The following is a 22,258-nucleotide window of genomic DNA, read 5'->3' on the forward strand; positions in this document are numbered from 1 at the left end:
TCTAACCTGGATATAAGAGAAACCTCTTCAAAAGAGAGCTGGCTTTAGGTCCTGTCATTTTACACCTCTGAAAGAAAACATGGTTTTATATCTCTCTCTTATATCCAGGTTTAACTGTAAATGATATTGAATTCTCAATGTCAAAAGAATTCCATATTTCAACTACGTATTAACAATGAATTGCGAATTATTGTAAATTATTTTTTTATTATCATTGGCTTAATGTTTTGACAAGCCATTCGATCAAATTTTCAAATGTCAATGTGTCTCATTATATATATACTTTTCTAATGATATTCCTGATATGTATACAATAATGACACATGTACTGCCCTGCTAATTAAAAACAATGATTTTTCGAGAATCCTAGAACAAATACTATTTTACCTTGTAATAACATGTTTTTACAATTCATTGATTTTAAAAATTATCACGTTTCTTTACCAATAATGCTGTATTCTGTTATTTGTTAAACGTAAGGAACTTTTCACACCAATAATTTTCAATATGTATTTTTGTGATTGGTTTGAATACTGTGTTTTTCCTTAGCAGGGTATCATGGATTGTTAACACACTATCTGCGGGAAGGGTAATTTTACGTTTTCACTCGACTCATCGTAAATTGCGTGTAAGTTGTTTTTACGCATGACTTTTGCGGCATCTTTTGATCTCATATCGATGTTTACAGTATGGTTAAATGTTATCACTTCTTTTCAGAGATGTTTATCTCTATTATGAGCGCGAATCCGCCCGCAGATAGTGTGTTCAGAAAATAATTAAAAGCTATAAAAAATAACTAAAATTTCCCCAATTTTTCTACTTATTGAATTACGTAATATATCTTTTTATATATTTATTTTAGATGATTTCCATTTTTCTGTAATAAATAATGTATTAATTGTGATGATGTATTTGGGTGTTTATTTTGTAGAATTCCATTTTTAATTATGATATGAAATCAACGTCTGAGTTCTACTAATAATGGTGAAATGCAATAAAAAATTTGGTCCAATATGACAGCAATATCCAACCCAATACCAGCTGTGCATTATTATATCAAAGATATATCTAAATGTGTAATATTAAGTGCTAATCAGTGCTCAGTTTACTCATACAAATTACTTAAAAACAATTTAAAAAAAATATTTATGTCCGCAGTGCACAAAAATATCATAGGTTGTTTTTGAAATATGTATAAACCTAATATGGAAGTAATTCCATTTACATAATACTATAATTTTATATTTTCTTCGTAACAATTAAACTTTGACTATATAATTTTTTATATCACAGATTGAATTGGGTCTGTCAAATTTTAATTTGTGACAATTTTCAAATGATTTTAGGATTAAAACTGTTTAAAAATACATATTTTTATAACTCAACTTTTGATGACTTATTTTGCATTTTATTATTATTTATATCAGATTTTTTAAATACATTCTTAAATAGTTACATATTAATCAATAGTTACAGATCAGATTGATTTAAATGACATGTTATTTGAATTGTAAACATGCTATTGAATGTTTAATTGATAATGATATTTTCCATGTATGACTGTCGTAATAGAAAATGTAAATTGTAATTACAATGTGAAGTGTGATTGGTATTCTGATTAGTGTAAAAAGTGCGTACGTAAAATTCTCATGGAATTAAATTATTTAAAAACGGTATACGTAACATATATATGGAATCATGTGTTTATTATATGAAAATGAATTTTACAGATTCTTAGAAAAAATATATGAAAATGAATATAAATTTTGTTTTATTTTATTAATGAAGTCCACATTCAATTTATTTATCCCTTTAAAAAATAATGGAGATTAAAATAAATCAACAAATCATTATGCTTTTAGTCCTTAATGAAGGCAGAGAAGAAAAAACCTGTCATTTCATTGTATTAATAAAAATTCAAACAATAATTTTATTCAATAATTTTAGTCAATAATTTTATTTGGAAAATTCGCTTATGGAAAAGTATCATTTTGTCTATCTGATGACATATTATATCATTACTTCATATCGAAATATTTGCAACGTAGCTTACATTGTGGTAGAAGCAAAATTAAAAAAACAATATCATTGCTGTCTTGTGCGTAGGTTGGCGAGAGAGGCGCTGTAGCGTAATTGGGTAGACGTTTCATTACAAAACTGTCGTCACAGATTAGATTCCCGCCAATTGCTAAAATGAATAAAAAATATGTATTTTCAACTGGACTGGGTATTTGTGAGGTATTTTTCACATCTACTTTTCCTATTCTTACTATTCCACCTGCAGACAAGCTAAAATAGAGGCTTTGCGGGTTATTATAAAAATTATGTAGAAAAGGTCTCTGTGTGCGTGTCCCAAGTACAAAATTCATGCTCTTTCTTCTTTTTTTTATGAATTGCAAGGCAGTGTTGAAATACAATTATTGAAGATTATATTTTATTACTTCCTGACAACATTTCATCATTTTTACAGGTAAAGACCAGTACATCAAATTAATTGGTGTCGGGTTGTGGTCCCGTGGTTAGTGTCGCGGACTCTTGAGTCAGAGTTTCTCGATTTGAACCAACTCTATCACAATTTGATACCTTTTTCTAATGATGAGCCGCTTAGGCTCACAGAAATAGTATGAAAGTATTTTTTCAAATAATAAAAACACAAAATTTCTCTATTTTTAAAGTAAAAAAAGAAATATCTACGAAAGGGAAATATTTAACATATTTCACGTTCTATCCTCTTTTGTTGCGTATTGAGAATCCGTAAAAATTAAAATAATTTGAAGTAAAGAGCGTGGGCAAGTAAGTACTTAAAAAAATAAGTGTGTGTCATAACTATACAAATATTTTTCGTTCCATTTCCGAACATACGTGTCACTTGGCTGCGTTGACTTGTTGTCATATTGCCATCCATCGGCTGTCAGATAAACATTTTTTCATCTGGTACGTCAGTGCGTGAGAATCGCCAGCTTTCTTGTTTTATTTTATAAATCTGGTAAGTCCATCGCAAATTGTTGATAAAACTATACGATAAATGAATACGCACTATATTTGACGACGCATTTTAACAGTTTGAACGCATATTCGCCGTAATTCTTTCCGACTTGCCGTGTACCTACGTGGCAGGTAGAACTCGACAAGCCGGATTGAGTTTCTATAATGTTGCTTTAAAATTGATATAATTCTTCGTTTCTTTATATGTGAATAATACCAGGTAAAATACTATTTTAAGATGCAACTACGCATAATAATTTTGATATGTATTTTTAGATTTTGCTGTGTTTTTGCGTAACATAAAAGTACCACTGAACAGATGTTTCGCAGTCGATTTGTAAATACAATCGAGGATGTATAAGCTTGTATACATTTATATGAAGGCTACACTGTTGGGTGGGACAAATGGAGAGCTAGCTGTCATTTTTTTCAGAATTTCTGCTGTTGCCTTCGTAATACGAGAATGTTTTTGAATTGACTCGAGCGGGGTACTAAGCAGGGGTGAGAATATGTGACGTCACAAATCCCTTATAAAAAAACAATTGCAAGCTCTCCATTTGTGGTACCTAATTTCCCTTCTACAATACATAGAGCGTTTGTGCACTACACGGAATTTTACCGTCCAGCAGTCCAGTTTTTAAAAAATAAAAGCGACTACGACAGTTTAGCGTGATTGAATTTGCTCGTACCATGATCACGCACCGATCCAAAGAAAGAAAGACAAAAGCACAAGCCAATGCAAGCCAATCATCCGTTTTATCATGCTATCTGAAGTGCCAGGCGGGAAAATTATGTGTAGTGCACAAACGCCCAGTCTCCTGGATTTCTTTACAAAAACATTTGATCTATTACTACTACCATCACGCTGTTTCTCCGCAGGGGTAGGCAGAGAGGATGGAACGCCACACTCTTCTGTCCTGACATACACTCCTCGCCTCCTTCACATCTATACATCTAGTCATACATGCCCTCCGATTACGCAGACTTTTGACACCGCCAGATTTTAGGTTCTGATTGATCTGATCATGCCAAGTCTTTTTCGGTCGTCCTCGTTCTGTTTTCCCTCACATTCGCCACATATATTTTCTTAGTCATTCTCTCGTTATCCATTCGCTCCACATGTCCATACCACCGTAAAAAACTCTTCCTAATCTTTTCATTATTCCTCGTTCAACCTTACATTCCTTTCTATAAGATATAATCTTCGTTTTTAATTCTGTCATACAATGATTTTCCACACATTCGTCTGAGGGAGCGCATTTCAACAGCGTTCATCCTTCCTTTGCCAGTTCCATGTTTCGCTTCCATACATTTGTGTCGGTAGCGTTGTGAACCGCTAGCTTGGCTTCCATGGACATATTTTTAATTGCAATCACTGTTCAAAGTACCATTTATTCTATTCCCTGCATTCACTCTTCTCTCAATATCCTTATACATTTTTTCATCCCTTGTGAACATGCTTCCTAGATATAAAAATTCTTGCACCTGTTCCAGGGATTCATTGTGTACGATAATCTTGCATTCTGTCATATCTTTCTCTCTTTCAAACACAGTTTTCACATTGCATAGTTGATAATTTATACTTCTGATAACACAAGCTCTATCCATTTATCGTTTACCTCAATTTGTTTACCTCATTCGATTATTTTTTAAACAGCTTATCATTTTGCATGCTGATACAACTGATATTGATACAACTGGCATAAAATTCATGCTGAAATATGTAATACATTTTTGTTATGCGAGAACGTATAAATAAAACAAACTATATTGCAAATTTTTGTCCGCCTCCGTAGTGTTATGGTCAGCATGCTCGCTTACCGTTCTGGAGGTCCCGGGTTCGATTCCCAGGGGGGTTTAATAAATATAAGTGATTTTTTCACTCTAATATTTATTCAATATTACACTGGACTGGTACCTGAAGTGGAGGGCTGATCACCTTTCCTTCATGTGTAATCGATCGAGATAACACTGCGTTTATATGAAGCAGTGCCCTATGCACCATTGGGGTGCGGTAAGGGATTTATTATTATTTTATTATATTGCAAATATTGAACTCGTTTTCTCAATTACTTTGTTTGAAAACATAGCTACCATTATGCTACTTTCTGCAGGGCTAGGCAAAGAGAATAGCACGCCTTGCCACTCTGTCTTTGCAAACATTCTTTGCCTCTTCCACATTCATTCATCTCCCCGCATACCCTGCCGATTATTCCGATTACTCATTTTCAAGTATTTGAAATACTTGATCATATCAAGTTTCTTTGTCAAACCCTTATACACACTCTAATGGTGCATAGGGCACTGCATCATATAAACGCAGTGTTATCTTGATCGTTTAACATGTGAAGGAAAGGTAATCAGCCCTGCGCTTCAGGTACCAGTCCAGGGTAATATTGAATAAACAGAGTGAAAAAATCACTTATTTTTATTTGACCCCCCCGGGAATCGAACCCGGGACCTCCAAAATGGTATCCGAGCGTGCTGAATATTACACTACGGAGGCGGACAAAATAAAAACATAAATATAATACATGATTTTTGGATCAACCAAATTACTTTGACCTTCCCAGTCATTTCTGCGTCATTTCTAGTGGTGTGTTTTGACTGCTACTTAGCGATATCGCTATTACCAATATCACCATGTCAAGAGACTAGGATACACTACCTGTTACCAGATACTAGTCTGCTAACCAGACTAGTTCATGCTCCTCATATCTCGTACTATGCGCCGCCGCGGTACGCTAAATTATTTAATATCGCAATATCTGTGATCCTTCGTATCTTCACGTATTTCCGAACCCGGTGAGTCCTGAGCCGAGCGATATTTAACACGCCATGACTGACATCGACATGTATATTTGTCTCTTTTCATCATTAGTATCTAATAATCCAATAGACTAGGAAAGAGATAGCTTTACAATATACAATGCAAAACGACTGACCGGCAAGTCATTGATAAGCTAAAATTAGTTTTATGTTTTATGAGTGACAATGCTATCGGTGGTTACATTGGTTTGAAACAGATTTGTGAGATTTGACTAGTGGCTAGTATATTGTATGTATTACAGGTCCATACAAGTATCTTGATATAATGATCTCTTGACGTTTCATAGTATTTGTACCTGTGATTGATATACTAGGAACACCTCTAGTTATTTCTGACACCGCCATTCTAAAATGATTGATATTCTCACTTCAAAGTATGCATGAAGTCTTGGTTAGTTTTTTAGTTAATAATCCAGTGTCTGATAGAATAAATAACAACAAAATGATCTATATTCTTTAAGATTTTCATGTATGTTTTTTTCTCCTCTTTCTAGATCTTCCAGGATGCGTAAGCTTAAAGGGGGGGCCGTCAAGGAAACTGCCAAGCAGAAGAAGCAGAGGAAGGAAGACTTCGCCAAAGTGCGTCAGCAGATCCCGACCATAGTCCTGCCATCATTGGCTATCATTGTCATGCTCATCGGTCTGTATGTCTACTTCAAGACCAGACCTCCGAAGATGCTGTACGAAGACTGAGCTGACTTTGCCGCGACCCCTCAGATGTATGACCACGCAGACATCAAACAGTTCCTCATCAAACTTTCCTTATCACTTTTTGGACGGGTGTTTTATTACGCCTGCGGACCGCTGGCGACGGGATTTGATAATTGTGTACATACAGTTTAGAACTCAGCAAAGATTGGTATATAATATTCACATAAAAACATGAAATAATTCCTTCTTTTCCGACTTTGAAATGAGGCCGGCGCAGAAGGTAAAAATATGCTTCCCGTCCTTAAGCATCAATCGACCGAACGGGTAGATATATACCTTTCCAGTCCAAAGTGTGTTAATACAGAAATGATTTAGATATGAAAATTTAAAAAAAAAACATAACACAGGCATACTTTTTTGTCCTCAAGAAACTAGAAGCCAATGACTGCGAGAAAAAGTGGACTTTATTGAAACACCTTGTATCTTTTACGACGCTTCTTCTCGAAGAATCAGGAATCAATGGCTATTTGGATCACCTGATAAGACTACTTCTATAGGCAGAGTTCTGCACCTCATCATCTGAAAGTTTGAATAGAAGAAAGAAGGAACAGCGCCTCTCACAAATATATATACAGTCTCCACGGATACAAGCTGGTTTATCTGAAATATCCAGCCACCAAAATCAATAATGGTGTTAAAATACAAAATACATCTATCTAAAAAACTATTTTCCAATGAACTTCTAGCTAGCTCGAATCACATACAGATTTGTCATTCACAATGAGGATTGCCTGTATATCTAATTTAAAAATTTCTTATGAAGTATAGTATGATCTAAGATAAATGTTTCCACAAAGATTAAAAAAAAAACGGTGTTGTTGAACCTTATATATATATATATATATATATGTATAATGTGTGTTCAAATTTCTCAGTTCTGCTAACTAGTACGCATTCCTATTTTTGTAGTACAATATTTTTTTTTGAGCTTTGGGTGTTGTGGTTAGCTGATACTTCAAAACTTGACATGCAAAATTCTTCAATTCTATTAAAAAAATATTTTTTAAAGTATATGTCTACAAAAAAAATAGCACTATGTTCTGATTTTAACGGTTCTTTTAAATTTTAGTTTGTCAGTCTATCGTGGCTGACACTTATATACTCAGGCAGATGTGATGAATAAGTTCATAAATCGTTATTAACACAACCTCATGCTAGCACCGACAACGCAGTTGACTTGGCCCCATCTTTTGATTACTTCCGGATGCACCGTGACGGTTTACCATGTCTGACATGAAAAAACTCAATAATTTGCCTTAAAACTATATCAAAATAAATACAAGTATTGTACATACCTTTTTGAAAATTTTACGCAAATCCCATGGGCAGTCAATGTGTTAATATTGCACAATGTGATCCAACATTTTTTTTAATGTTATGAATCATTTTCGTTTTTATTTTAATTGAAAAAAGGAAAAGGAATCAACATGATACATGATTAAAACTTTTTGATAGAACTGTTGACAAATGTTGGCGTTCAGTAGTTTAGCATTTGTACTGCAAGTAGCCTTCATTGGTTTTTTCTTTACAAAAGTCCGTAATATGACATGTTTTATATTGCGGTTTACCTCTTTTATTTGGCCTCTCTATCTTTTCTTTATAGTAGACCGTCAATTTCCTCAACTGTATCTGTAAACGGTGTCTCGGTGTATGGAATTAATTCAATCCTTATTAAAATATAAATGTTAATGACATCTACTATATTTTTTTTACATGCCAAAAGTTTAAATCTTTTTTGTTGTTTTTGTTTTTTTACACATGTGTATAATAAAACCCTTATCCGCACCCCAATGGTGCATAGGGCACTGCGTCATATAAACACAGTGTTATCTTGATCGTTTACACATGAAGGAAAGGTGATCAGCCCTCCGCTTCAGGTACCAGTCCAGGGTAATATTGAATAAATATGACAGTGAAAAAATCACTAATATTTATTTTACCCCCCTTGAGAATCGAACCCGGGACCTCCAGAACGGTAGCCGAGCGTGCTGACCATTACACTACGGAAGCGGACAAAATATACCCGTTTATGCACCCTTTTGTGTGTTCAATTTTTGTTTTCCGAAGAGTTTTTAAACATTCCAATGTTTAAGTGTCGTTTGACAAATCCAGAGTCACCTGATATTCAAAATGAGATTCAATCTAGCGAGAATAGTGTAATTTGTCTAGTTTATGGTATACTTTAATTGCACGAGTGTCTAAATTACCGATTAATCTAAAAGTGCTGAAGATATATATGCCGTAATATTAGCGCTACTAAAAAATATTATTACGCTCGCTTTTTGGTAGTTTATAAAAGAATATTGAATGATAAAAATGTAAATGAGAAATATTGTAAATAAATTCTTAAATATTCACAATTTGTTATGTTTGCATTTCGCTATAGATTCGAATCGTTTGAGGGGTGGATACGATTGCATTCTGCTGTTTGATGTTGTACTAATCCTTTTAAATGTCTAGTTGTAAGTTTTTTTGTTAATTTTTTATTATGATTTAAAAGATTTCAATGACTCCGATATCAGGGTATAGATATGTTAATTTTGCTGCTGCAAAATGTAATATTTAATTTTAAGTAGTGCTTCTTTCAAGAAATGCACTTAGCTCTTAATAATATGTACTTAATGCATGCATAATTTAAAGGCGGAGATGGACCGGAGCATTTTGTCGTAAAAAAATATCGTAACATCGCTCGCGGCGAGCATGTTGCGTTATGACGTTATGGCATTGCTGACTGACCGCGATCAGCGCTCTCTAGTGGCCTTGTGCTCAGTGTTGCCATATGTCACACCAAAAAATCTGAAAATCTGAATCAATAACCCAAAATCTGTATGAATCCTTGCCACATTGCATTCGTACTGTAGTTAAAATGTCGGACGACGAAGACATGATTCTTGGTTCTGTGATTTTAATAAATTACTGCTTACTCCAAATGAAGAAAAAAATAAAATATAGTGCCAATCCCCACAAATTCCCCGCAGTTTGGGGAATTTCCCACAGATTGGCAACCCTGTACTAACCTAAAATTGCATCCGACTTCGGATGGAGCATTGGGAAGGAGCGGCGAGCAGCTCGGTTTGGTGTACCGACTGCCTGAATGCTCGCATCGTAAAATGTTACGTTATGACAAAATGCTCCGGTCAGTCTCCGCCAAGATGTCACGAAAACTGGTAGCCTGCTGGGATTTGAAATGAGGATTTTTTTATAATTAAAATAAATACTTCTTCCCTGTCGTTCTTCTCATTGCTGAGGGTTGTGAACTTCCTCTCTTTTTATCCTCAAAACAATTTTCCTCCCATGACCATTGACTTTTCGAGACTATCATCGTTTCTTCAGGCGACGTGTCCAAAAAACTGAAGGACTCATCTCAAATAGACGGAGGAAAGTCTGCCATCTACATTTAGCTTATTTAAGATTTTTTAACAAAAAATACCTGTTTCTTGTAAATCAACATAAATGATATGCGGTAGAATTATCCTTCACTAATCTGCAGTGTTTGAACTACTATTTCGATTGAATACCTATTTCGTTGACATGTAGATGATAAAACTAGATAATAATGAAGAATATGTATCATGATTAGGTCATACATATTAAGGTTTTTATGTCTAAATTCTATTACCATATTATCGGTGAATCTATGCTTACTAACCGGTAATTTGGGTAAATTATCTCTCAATTTTTTAAATATTTTTTTCAATATCACATATTTTTAAGTTACATTTGGTTAAGATATTTGCAGAGAGCAGGATTTATCACAACTATGGATAATATTTTGCCTCACATAATTTGAATGCGTAATTTTTTTTGCTTACAAATTCTGGATTTGATCCGCTTAGATAGATTCATACTAAGATATTTTAAATTGATATCTCACATTTAAATCATGAACAATATGGAAGTCTGGGCTTACAACATTTCTTGGAGGTTTCTGCTAATAAAATCTTACTGATTTCAGCCAAAGATGTTTCCGGAGAAGTAGCATATAAAAAAATATTTTTAATTCAAGCATAAATGCTTCAAATAAAATTTTGTTATATTTATATAACTTCCGGAATTTGAGTACATATTGTGTTTGTCAATCATGTGAAGAACGGTTACACAGTGTATAAAGTTGTGATTAAAGCAGCCAATGACATGTCGTAAGCCCTGTGAATGTCTATATTCTACATCTATTTTGAGATCTCAACAAAAAAAACTGAATATTATTCTTAATAACTAAGAATTGTATATTAACGCATTGTCGTCAGGCGGTTTATTCATCAACCCTGACCCCCATTAATTAGGGTCGTATACTAATCAAAGTGACCTAATCATAAGTAATCCCAAATCCAATTCTGATCTGTACAATGTTTTTTGGTCTCTCGCGCTCTACCAAAAGTAAGCAAATAGAACACTTGAAACTGTCTCCCGCTCTCTACCAACAGTATGTAAAAGACGCTTTTGAGCATTTCCCGCAAAAAATGTGTTAATATTATTGGAAAATCATTTTTCAATCTTTTTTCCGTCCTCACTATTGCTAGTACAATGGTAATCATTTATCAGTAATCTGGCATGTCCTGATCATGATACGTGGGTGTATATTAATTTAGAATATTAATACTATATGTACTAAGAGTGTTGTACTATCAGAAAATGCACAATATTTTAAGTAATTAATATCTAAATATAAATAAGTGTAGTTTTAAGGTCACTAAGTGTTAGAATTACTTGTTGGTTTTATTTATTTGGCATTAACTTTGTGGAATAACATGATTTAAATATAAAAATAAAACACAGTATGTATAAGACCACTTTCTTCATAAAATACTTGTATAAGATCTTATGCAGAGTTGATACAACTGATCAGTTAGTATGTATAGTAATAATAATAATAAAATAAAACCCCTATCCGCACCCCAATGGTGCATAGGGCACTGCTTCATATAAAGGCATTGTTATCTCGATCGTTTTACACATGAATGAAAGGTGATCAGCCCTCCGCTTCAGGTACCAGTCCAGGGTAATATTGAATAAATATGACAGTGAAAAAATCACTTATATTTATTTTACCCCCCTTGGGAATCGAACCCGGGACCTCCAGAATGGTAGCCGAGCGTGCTGACCATTACACTACGGAGGCGGACTATGTATAGTAAACCCTCCTAAAACGTTGAGATAAGTACCGCGTTTTCGGAGAAAATGTTATAGAGCGTAAATGGTTTTATAATGACTTATTTCAGTCATTTCAGCTAGTTAAAATGTAAAAATAAAATTGAAAACATTAAGCCTTATAACATTCCCTCTGATAACGCGGTACCTAACTCGACGTTATCCACCCGATGATGAGAACATCTCTAGTTGCGTTTACATTAATAATCTTAAAAAAGTGGTCTTGTATAAGTGTTTTGTTTTTATATTTAAATCATCACGTTTATTGTCGATATGATAAAGCAGTTTATTAAAGCGTAGGAATGTTTTGTTGAATATTGATTATTTAAAATGTTTACTATTAAGTTTGCTTTGGTGTTTGATTTTCTTATTATTTAAATGTTGCATTTATCATTTTTATTTCTTGGTGTTTTGTAAATGAGAACATATTTGTAATAAAATATATAATGATACAAGTTTTATTTATTTTAATAGTATTAAATATGAAACAAATAAGCGAAGAAAGGTTAGTAAAACGAATGTATAAGGCGAATGTGGTTGGTAATAGAACCGGAGAAAGACTGCGGAAAACTTGGCGTGATCAAGTATTTTAAATACTTGAAAGTGGTCAGGTCAGGAGTTGGAATATTTGGTGTGTATGTATGAGGAGATGCATGAATGTATAAATGGAAGAGATGAAAGTTGTTTGCAAGGACATATTGGTGTGGCGTTCTATTCTCTCTGCGGAGAAGTGGCGTGATGGTAATTTAGTTGGTATCTTAAAAATATCAGTATATCAAAAGCTAATTCATACAATACAATAAAAAAATTCTCATAATATTTATATGTCGTTCACTCCTTTCAACAACGTCATATATAAAAAAAACTTTAAATTTTAAAATTTAAAAATATAATAAAATGTTTTAAAAATAAATATCAAGCCACTTATTGAACTTTTTAATGTGCAACAGAACTTTTTAGGTAAAACCTGAAGGTTTTTTCTCCATTTGAAAAATATTTTGTATATTTAAAAAAATAATCAAACAATACCTTTTTGTAACCGGCGTGGGTTACGTGCGATGACTCTCAAAAATGTACACGCCTGGCCTTCTTCGGAATCTCCCAACTATGCCACCGTTGTAAGGGGTGACGTTCCAGACGGCCCCGCCGTACCGAGTTACCGAGTAAGCTGGATACGGACGGAGGTGAATGGATGTATGAGCCGGGAAGAGCGGCACTGGACCGACAAGTCAACCTCAATAGCCCTGATAAGGGCTTTCCGAAACTGGTCCGTGAATCGGTATAATGAGGCGAAGCGGTCCAGGCTGGCGGCGCGGCGAGTCGTCCAAGGAGCGGGAGCGGAGAAATGAAACACAGGTTTCAACAGTCACACCAGAACTGGTTTATTACAAAAAAATGCGCCCTCTATATACCCGGCCGTGATCGCGTACCGCCCGACAGTGGGAAAGTACAGCCAATCAGCGGCCGGGGGAGAGAGACAGCCATATCTCTGTCTCTCTCTAATGGGCACCGGACGGGCTACACTTTCATACCGTACCGGTGCCGTTCCAACAGTTCGTTATTACATTACAAGTTATTTTATCCTATCTTATATCAGTAATCTATTTATACTACTTAACATCTAGGCGCATTTATGTATTAACATTGTCTTATTCTTTCTTATATCTAATACATTCTGTAAATACATGAGAAATCGGTAGAATCCATAGAGGCCCTTCTTCGGGCCGCATTCCGACGGGCGACCGTTTCGCTCGCCGCCAGGCGCCTGGAATTCTTTTTCAGGGCCGCCGCACGGGGTGTGCGATCTGTCCGTAACACTTTTCTTCAAAATGCAAAAACAACCCTTTCTGCCCTGTAGCGGGTAAATATTAAGTTAAAAATATGCCGTTTTTTCTGGGATATACTACATTTTCTGGGCATTCCGAAAACATTCTCAAATGAAAATTGTCGATTTTTGATATATGACGTTGTTGAAAGGAGTGAGCGACATATTTAAAGTTGATATCTACAGGTACCTACAGTATTCGCGGTGACCGGAATTGCTTGCTGGCCGACATTGCCCCATTCTCCCCTAATTTGTACGTATATACACAAGGAGTACCTATATATTTTCGAGATAATGTCAGATCTATTTACTCTCAAATTTCCGCACGATTTCCGCACATACTTGCGGCCTGAGGTTTGACTAACTTTCGACAGTTGTGGCGACCTTTACACTTAACTCGACTTGTAGAATATAACGTAATAACGTATCTCCACACTACATACTAAGACTTGGAAGTGTGGCACATACTCTCTATAAAATATTTAAATTGGGCGTTCGAGTATTCAACTTAATGGATAAATATCACAATGTGTGATAATATTGGCTAATAAATTAATATGAAAAAGCACAAGACTATCCGTAATATTCTTTTTGAAATATGAAGAGAAATAAGGGAAATATGAAGGTTAAAACTTTAGATATTTTTATAAAACGAAAAACGTGCGTTCGCATACGTCATCGAATTTCCGTCATCGAACGTTTTATGACGTCATATGATTTATCGTCTATGGTTTATAGAACTGTAATAGCAGTAGTGTGGATTGTTTGTTTACCACTACACTACCATTTGTGTTATACAAATATGAGGAGAGGGGGGTGGACCATAGACATCAATAATTTAACAATGACGCCAACATTAAAATAACTCCACGAAATAACGTTTCTTCGAAGGCGAATTTTCCAAAAGAAAATGATGAATGAAAATATTAATTATGTCGGCTGTTATAATCACAAAACGAGTCTAATACAATCCTTTATAGGTTGAGTATGTTAAATTAGATATTCCTCCCGTCTGACAAAGATCGATTGTTACGTTTTGTCGCGATTTAATGATTTCATCTATATGAACGGTTGCGACAAAATGTGTTAAATCTATATTTAACACATTTTGTCGCAACTTTCATTAATATTTCGAATGAATACAGTAAACAGGACATATGTGCGTTTAAAGGATTTTTTTGAGCAATATTGGAAATGTAACTTTATGGTGAGGACCTCCACAAATCCGGTCTTTGAATAATGGTTATGATATAATAAAATAGATATACATATACATAGAATCAGCAGATAAAATTTACAACTTGCAATAATTAATATGTTAGACCAGCACCGAACTGAAACTTCTTAACAAATAAAGAATAAATGAAATTTAGTGTGAGCATCTCGAAAGAAATACATACAACAATACAAACTTAGCATAATAACTCTACAAGGAAATAATTAAACAATCACAGAACAATCAAACAATGGAAATAGGAACAGAGGAAGAGTTATGAAAACTTGGCATGACCAAATACATAAAATACTTGAAAGAGGTCAGATCAGGAGTCGTAATAATCGGCGGGTATGTATGAGGAGATGCATGAATGTGTAAGAGGCAAAGAATGTTTGCAAAGACAGATTGGTGTGACGTTCTATTCTCACTGCCTACTACTGCGGGTAATACATGAATGTGGAAGAGGCGAAGAAAATTTGCAAAGACAAATAGGTGTGGCGTTCTATTATCCCTGCCTGCTCCTGCGGAGAAGCGGCGTGATACTTAGTTAGTTATTTTAAAAAATCTGCATTTTTGTTTATGTAGAAAGATTACTAATACATAAAAACTCATGAATATTGATCTTTCAGTTGAGTTTTTAAATATATGTAGTAAGCATCTTCTTCTTCCTGTCTCCATCCCAACTCATTATCTATGTAGACTGTTAGATTCAGCTCTCCCCGTCCTCAGGTTGTAGGCCCTTTTATCATGGACAACGTCACCTAGGCCTTCGTATCATGTTGTCTCTCTGCAGCATCCATGAATTCTTTGCTTTTCATCTACATGTTATTCGAGAAAGATCCACGACGATTGCCTGGTTCACAATATGATCAGTAATCATAATAATCCTATCTGGGAGATGTGCTCAGAAGAGAAAAGTACAAGCTACTGCAACTGATCATTAAAGGTAAGATCGAGGGTCCAAGAGGTGTCGGAAGAAGGTGGATCTCCTAGTTCCATAATATACACGAGTGGACAGGAGTACAGAGCGTCGAGGAGCTGTTTTGGACTGCCCAAAATAGGGACAAATCCTCACAAGTGATAGTCAACATCGGGAGGACCCGACACGTAAAGAAGAAGAAACATCTCTATCCGAGAAAAAGTAGATTGAATTCTTTTGCGAGCCCTTTTCTGTTATTCTGAGAACATACTATAAATCATACTTGTAACAATGTATTTTTTTTTCAAAGGCCAAGGTGTAAATTTTGCGTTTTATTATTTAACGACCTGTGAATTTTATTAAGCCGCGATATGTGTGCGAATTTGGGTTCTTGTGTAAGTACCTATTCTCGAAATATAATAGAAAAATTACGACATTTTTTTTTGTTTGTTTTCACTTATGTTTTATTTATATAAATGCTTATGCACGATTTGGCCTCTAATTACAAACAGTTGTAAAGGGTCCGCCAAATAACTTTTTTTTTTCAAAAACAGGGCGCAAAACATCGAGTGTAGCTTCGGCTGTGTGGCACGTAGCGCCGTCCTGTTGAAACCAAATGTTGCCAATATCCTCCTCTTCAATTTTTGTGAACAAAAATCCGTTCAACATGGCCCGATAACGATCGCCATTGACTGTAACGGCCACTCCTTGCTCATTTTCAAAGAAAAATGGCCCAATTATGCCTCTGGACCAAAATCCGCACCAAACAGTGACTCGTTTTGGGTGTACCGGCTTTTCAATGTATGCGTGCGGGTTTTCTGTGCCCCAAATACGACAATTTTGCTTGTTTACATACCCGCCAAGATCAAAATGAGCTTCATCCGAAAAGATGATTTTTTTGGCAAAATCGGCATCTTCTGTAAGTCGATCGCAGGCCCACTCAGCGAAGCGAAAACGCATTGGATGGTCAGTTGGCTTCAACTCCTGAACCAATTGGACTTTGTATGGCGTCATACTAAGGTCTTTATGCAAAATTCGTCTCAATGATGTCTCCGAAATGTTCAATTGTTGAGAACGACGGTGAATTGATGTTGATGGCGCTTCACGCACACTTTCTGCCACAACATCGATATTCTCGGGTGTACGCACTGTTTTTGGCTTTTCACGCTTTGGTTTATCGATGAGGATGCCAGTTTCTTTCACTTTTTTCACAAGATAACGAACATACGGAGCTGACGGTGCTTCTCTTCTTCCAAAAACCGTACGCAATTTTCGCACACATTCTGCAACATTACCATGATTTTCAAAGTAATGTCGCAATATTTCCCAGCGTTGTTCAAGCGTATACACAACCATATTCGCTCAGCGGAAGGATAAAACTAATTATCTGTCAAATCAGACATGAGCTAAGTGTTACCATTCACGAAATAAGCACTAGTTGAAAAAAAAAACTTTAGATGGCGGACCCTATATAAGGACAAATCTTGTCCAGTATCATAAGTCTGTTTTTAATTGATTGAAAGATATTGCTTCTTAGCAATAAGCGAGAAATTAAAAAAAAATGTAGTTAAAGTAAATCATATCGTAAACAAAAGTGGAGTCCGCCTCCGTGGTGTAATGGTTACCATGTTTAGCTACTATGCTGGAGGTCTCGGGTTTGATTCCCAGGGTGAGAGGTTGAAAATATATATTAGTGATTTAACACTCAAAAACTTATTTAATATTACCCACGATTGATCTCTGAAGCGCAGGAGTGCCTTGCATTCATTGACAGGCACCATGACGTATTTGGGTAGACGATCGACTGCGAAACTGGCGTCGCGGGTTCGATTCCCGCCAAGGGCAAAATGAATTCAAGAAAGATTTATTTTCAATTGGTCTGGGCGTTTGTGGTGTATTTTTCATATTTACCTTCCCTATCCTTACTATCCTACCTGCAGACAAGCCTCTAAGGCTTTGCGGGCTATTCCTTTAAAAAAATGTAAATAACTATCAAGATAACACTGCGTCAATACGATACAGTGCCCTATGCACCATTGGGTATGGATAAGGGTTAGAAGAAGAGAAAAATATATATCATCTTTAGAATAAATGATATGTATTATTTTTTAAAGACGACATTTTACTAAATCGTTTTTAGCGAAAGATCGGGGAATAGGTTCCGGAATGTGAATATGCAAAAAGGAAATAAAAATGCAAAGCAAGTCAAAGCCATCGCGGAATACTGAAAATCTTTTGTAACAAAAACGAAACGGCCTTGTATAATCATGTACAATGGCCAATTTACACAGACAATGGTTCCTACCCTGTAACGGTATAATAATGACTAAAAATATAATTATTTTCCGCCAGTACCTACTCTAATGAACACCGAAATAAAATAAAATAATTGAACGTTGCCCAAAAGCTATCACAGTTTGAAAAGTTACTTTTTAAAGCTGGAACGATGTAAATTTTAAAGAAATATGTATTATCGTATCGCGGGAAAACAGCTAGACTTGAAGAATAGAATAATCGATTACAAAAATTCATCAAATGGAATAATTCGAATGTCAATTCAAGTAATTCCGTTTGATCATTCATTAATTCGCCTGATTTAAAGATTAATTCGTCAGAAACGTTGATGATTCATTAGTCATTCTGCTAATAATTGAAATAATTGAACGTTGCCCAAAAGATATCACAGTTTGAAAAGTTTTTAAATAAAAATTGAAACGATGTAAATTTTAAAGAATTGTGTATTATCCTAACGCGCGTAAACAGCAAGACTTGAAGAATAGAATAATCGGTTATGAAAATTTAACAAGTGGAATTATTCGAATGGTAATTTAAGTAATTCCGTTGATCGTTCATTAATTCGCCTGACTTACTGATTGATTAGTCAGAATCGTTGATAATTAATTAGTCATTCTGTTAAAATTAATTGAAACAATTTAACATTGCCCAAAAGATATCACTGTTTGAAAAGTTACTTTTTAAGGTTGGTACGATGTAAATTTTATAGAAATATGTACCTATTATCATATCGTGGAAAAACAGCCAGACTTAAATAATAGCATAATCGGTTTTAAAAATTTAACAAGTGGAATAATTCGAATGGTAATTTAAGTAATTCCGTTTGATCGTTCATCAGTTTGCCTGATTTACTGATTGATTAGTCAGAATCGTTGATAATTCATTGGTCATTTTGCTAATAATATAAATAATTGAACGTTGCTAAAAAGCAATAACAAAAGTTTGAAATGTTCATTTTTAAAGTTGGAACGGTACAAATTTTAAAGAATTAATCGTATCGCGGGAACAGCTAGACATAAATAGTAGAATAATCGGTTATGAAAATTTAACAAAAAAATAATTCGAATGGTAATTTAAGTAATTCCGTTTGATCGGTTATCAATTCGCCTGATTTAATAATTAATTTGTCAGAAAGGTTGATGATTCATTAGTCATTCTGTTATTTACAAAACGACTTCCTGTTCTCAAATTTCAGACCAACCAACCTTGAGGAATCGAAGGTTATTTGAATTTTAAATACAAAGAGGGTGGATAAAAATAATCGATATAAAGAAGCGATTTTGATGAGAGTGTGATATAAAAGTGGATATATTAAGGTTTTTACATAGTGACCTCTCAACATAGAGGAAAAATATTATGGACGTCTAGGTATCTACAGGGATTACGACATTTCATAAGGTTGTTTATGTGATCACTTTATACACGTGTAACATTCACCATTCTATCCACGATTGACAACCACACAACATAAAATACCAAACCCTTTTCTAGTCTGATGACGACAGTCAACAGTCCGCCTTCTCCTGGGGAGTTTTACGTGGTTTCCTCCCAGCAATGACCAAATGCCGAAAAGTTCCTGATTGGCCCACACTAGATTATCCCTCCTGTTCCCAACACAAATTAAAATTAAACAGCTATTTTAGTTAGAAGAAACAAATATCTACTTAATGATCTATCGAACCCGGGACCTTCAGCACGGTAGCTAAACACGCCAACCACTACACCATGGAGGCAGACAAATTACTAACTAAAAATAATTTTATAAAAAAAAACATTGATTTGGCTGTCACTTTGTGGTAATGTCTTTCCATTTTTAATTTAAATTTTACTCGGAAAATGACGCTATTTCTTAAAACCGCATACGGTGTATGAAATTGTTGCGGAATGCATCGAAATACGTATCCCAATAGAATTGAAGAAACAGTGGTATTTACCAAGTAAAACTTTAATGAAATAATTTAAAACAATATTTTCGATTACTTTCATGGCATTGTTAAGTTATTAGTCGTTTATTCGCGTCACTTTAAAACAAATCTATTTAAAAAAATATATAAGAGTGGAATGTTCCCAGTCAAAGAAGGTAGGGAAAAGAGGGGTTAATTGGATGAAAAGTTTCGTAATTACCATATTTTGCTTAAAATATCTTTGTAGCTTCTTTGGGACGATTTAAAAGGAAATAATTCATTTAAAAGAGGAAGCTGGGATTGAAAATAATTGTCTTATGAAATTTTAAATAATTAAAAAGTTTCAGAAACAAACAAGGAGACAATACCAATGCCGAAAAAACAATCAGAGACATTTCAATTATAAAACTGTGTTCTTTCTTAAGTTTAATAAAAAACACTTTAGGTAAAGACAACTGAAAACTTTAAAAGAGTGTACTATGCCATTGTTCGTTACTTATTATATATAGTATGGAATTGTTGGATGAGGGGAAAATATAATAATGCTTTAAACCCTATCAAAATGATTCAGAGAACAGTAATTAAAATCATGTAAAAAAAACATAACCAACAAAATTATTTACGACATTTTGAGTGTGTCCAAATACTCGTTGATAAATCTGGATTATCTCCAGTAAGGAGTTATTTTATACATTATTTTTGACATCTTAACATAGATGAAGAAGAATATGGAAGTCTGGGGATTTACAGGGCTTACGATCGTCATAGGCTTGGGTTTAGTGATCACTTTACACACGTGTAACATTCACCAATTCTACCCATGATTGACAACCATACTACTCAAAACTTTGGAACGTTTAGATATATTGATTATTATACAGTATGTGCGAGTTTACAGCAGCCATCTATGTTGGAATGAGGAAATGATGTAAAAAAAATAGCTCCCAATTGGAGGTAATCCAGATTTGTGAATAAGTATTTAGACACACTAAAAAAACTGTAAATTATTATTTTCAACATTCCAAGTACCTAATGTAGAAATAATAAAAAAAAACAGCAATTTCTTCAACCATAAAAGGGAATTAATATTTCAATTTTAAGAAAACTCAAAATGCAATACCAAAAAAATATAAAAGTAATATGAAGATATACAAGACATGTGTTTGACCAATAGCCACTTATGGGATTGAGGCAAGAGCAGATACTTCTAGAACAAAATCTCGGCTTCGAACCTCCGAGATGAAGACTGTCCGATCATTAACCGGAAACACATTGCGAGATCGAGTAAGGAACACCGACATCCGGAGCATGTGACAAACGGAGGACATCGTGAGGTGGGGACGACAACAAAGGCGATACTGGAATGTGTATAAACATAATGTCAGCAGACAGAGTTCCACGTATCGCTCTTCAAGGAAACCCTGAAGGACGCAGACCCCCAGGCAGACCTCCAAAAAGGTGGATTGATACTATTGATAGCTGGAAGTAACATCCCAAGAGCGACAGGCGGAGGCACAAACAGATCCTTAGGATCTACAAAAAGAAGAAGAAGAAGAAGAAGAAGAAGAAGAAGAAGAAGAAGAAGATTTTTTTATGTCTGTTGAATTCAATCTTGGCTGCAGAATTCAGACAGAACCGGGTTATACAATTAATTGTATTTGTATTTTATTTAAACTATAATCTTTGGCTTGTGCATTTGTGTATTGTATAATTTAATTGTACTCGATTGTTGAAGCACTATGCTGAATGTATGGAATTGTAGCATTAGAAATGAAGGATGATTTACTGCCATAGCAACCTCACAGAATTCAGAGCGATACATGTATAATATTATAGTCTCTTCCGTGTATTATTCATATTATAGTTCGTTCACTTAAATTCACATTTAATCAAAATATTTAGCCAAATAATTTTAATTACCTTTTTTGCAAAACTGTGTCTAAATATAAACAAAGATGTAAAAGAATATGTCAGTTTGGGGATTTTCAGGGCGTTTGACATATCCATAGGCTGATTAACCTCTAAACTGCGTGGGTAGAATGGTGAATGTTACTCGCATGTAAAGTGACCACTTAACCAGTCTATGATAGGTCGTAAGTCCGATAAATATCCAGACTTCCATATTCTTCTTCATCTATGTTGAGATGCCAAGTACCGCAAAAGTAAAATCAAACGAACGGAGTATACGAATACTAAATACAATAATACCGAGCATAATTTCGACCATGGAACGGGAAAAAGCTCTAAACGCCATTTTTAGACTGAATCCCAATTAAAATTGTTAAATATATTATTTTGTTCGCCCCCGTAGTGTAATGGTCAGCACGCTCGGCTACCGTTCTGGAGGTCCCGGGTTCGATTCCCAGGGGGGTTTAATAAACATAAGTGATTTTTTCACTCTAATATTTATTCAATATTACACTGGA

At 34.7% G+C, this 22,258-nt stretch overlaps 1 protein-coding gene across 2 annotated transcripts; it reads left to right on the top strand.

The window, feature by feature from the left end:
• Nucleotides 1–2,885: 2,885 nt before the first annotated feature.
• On the top strand, nucleotides 2,886–9,472 carry LOC148305073 (single-pass membrane and coiled-coil domain-containing protein 4-like). 2 transcript variants are annotated; one of them, XM_088267280.1, is made up of 2 exons: nucleotides 2,886–2,986; nucleotides 6,309–9,472. In XM_088267280.1, the coding sequence occupies exon 2, from the start codon at nucleotides 6,319–6,321 to the stop codon at nucleotides 6,505–6,507; it is 189 nt and encodes a 62-aa protein (XP_088123406.1). In that variant the 5' UTR covers nucleotides 2,886–2,986; nucleotides 6,309–6,318; the 3' UTR covers nucleotides 6,508–9,472. The 2 variants fall into 2 exon arrangements, with proteins under 2 accessions (XP_088123406.1, XP_088123408.1); XM_088267282.1 differs by having other exon boundaries at nucleotides 2,886–2,934; nucleotides 6,309–7,172.
• Nucleotides 9,473–22,258: the final 12,786 nt, after the last annotated feature.

The sequence above is a fragment of the Brachycentrus maculatus genome, unplaced genomic scaffold (genome assembly GCF_059751285.1).
Source record: "Brachycentrus maculatus isolate JH-2025_06_01 unplaced genomic scaffold, ASM5975128v1 h1tg000287l, whole genome shotgun sequence".
NCBI classification, from domain to species: domain Eukaryota; kingdom Metazoa; phylum Arthropoda; class Insecta; order Trichoptera; family Brachycentridae; genus Brachycentrus; species Brachycentrus maculatus.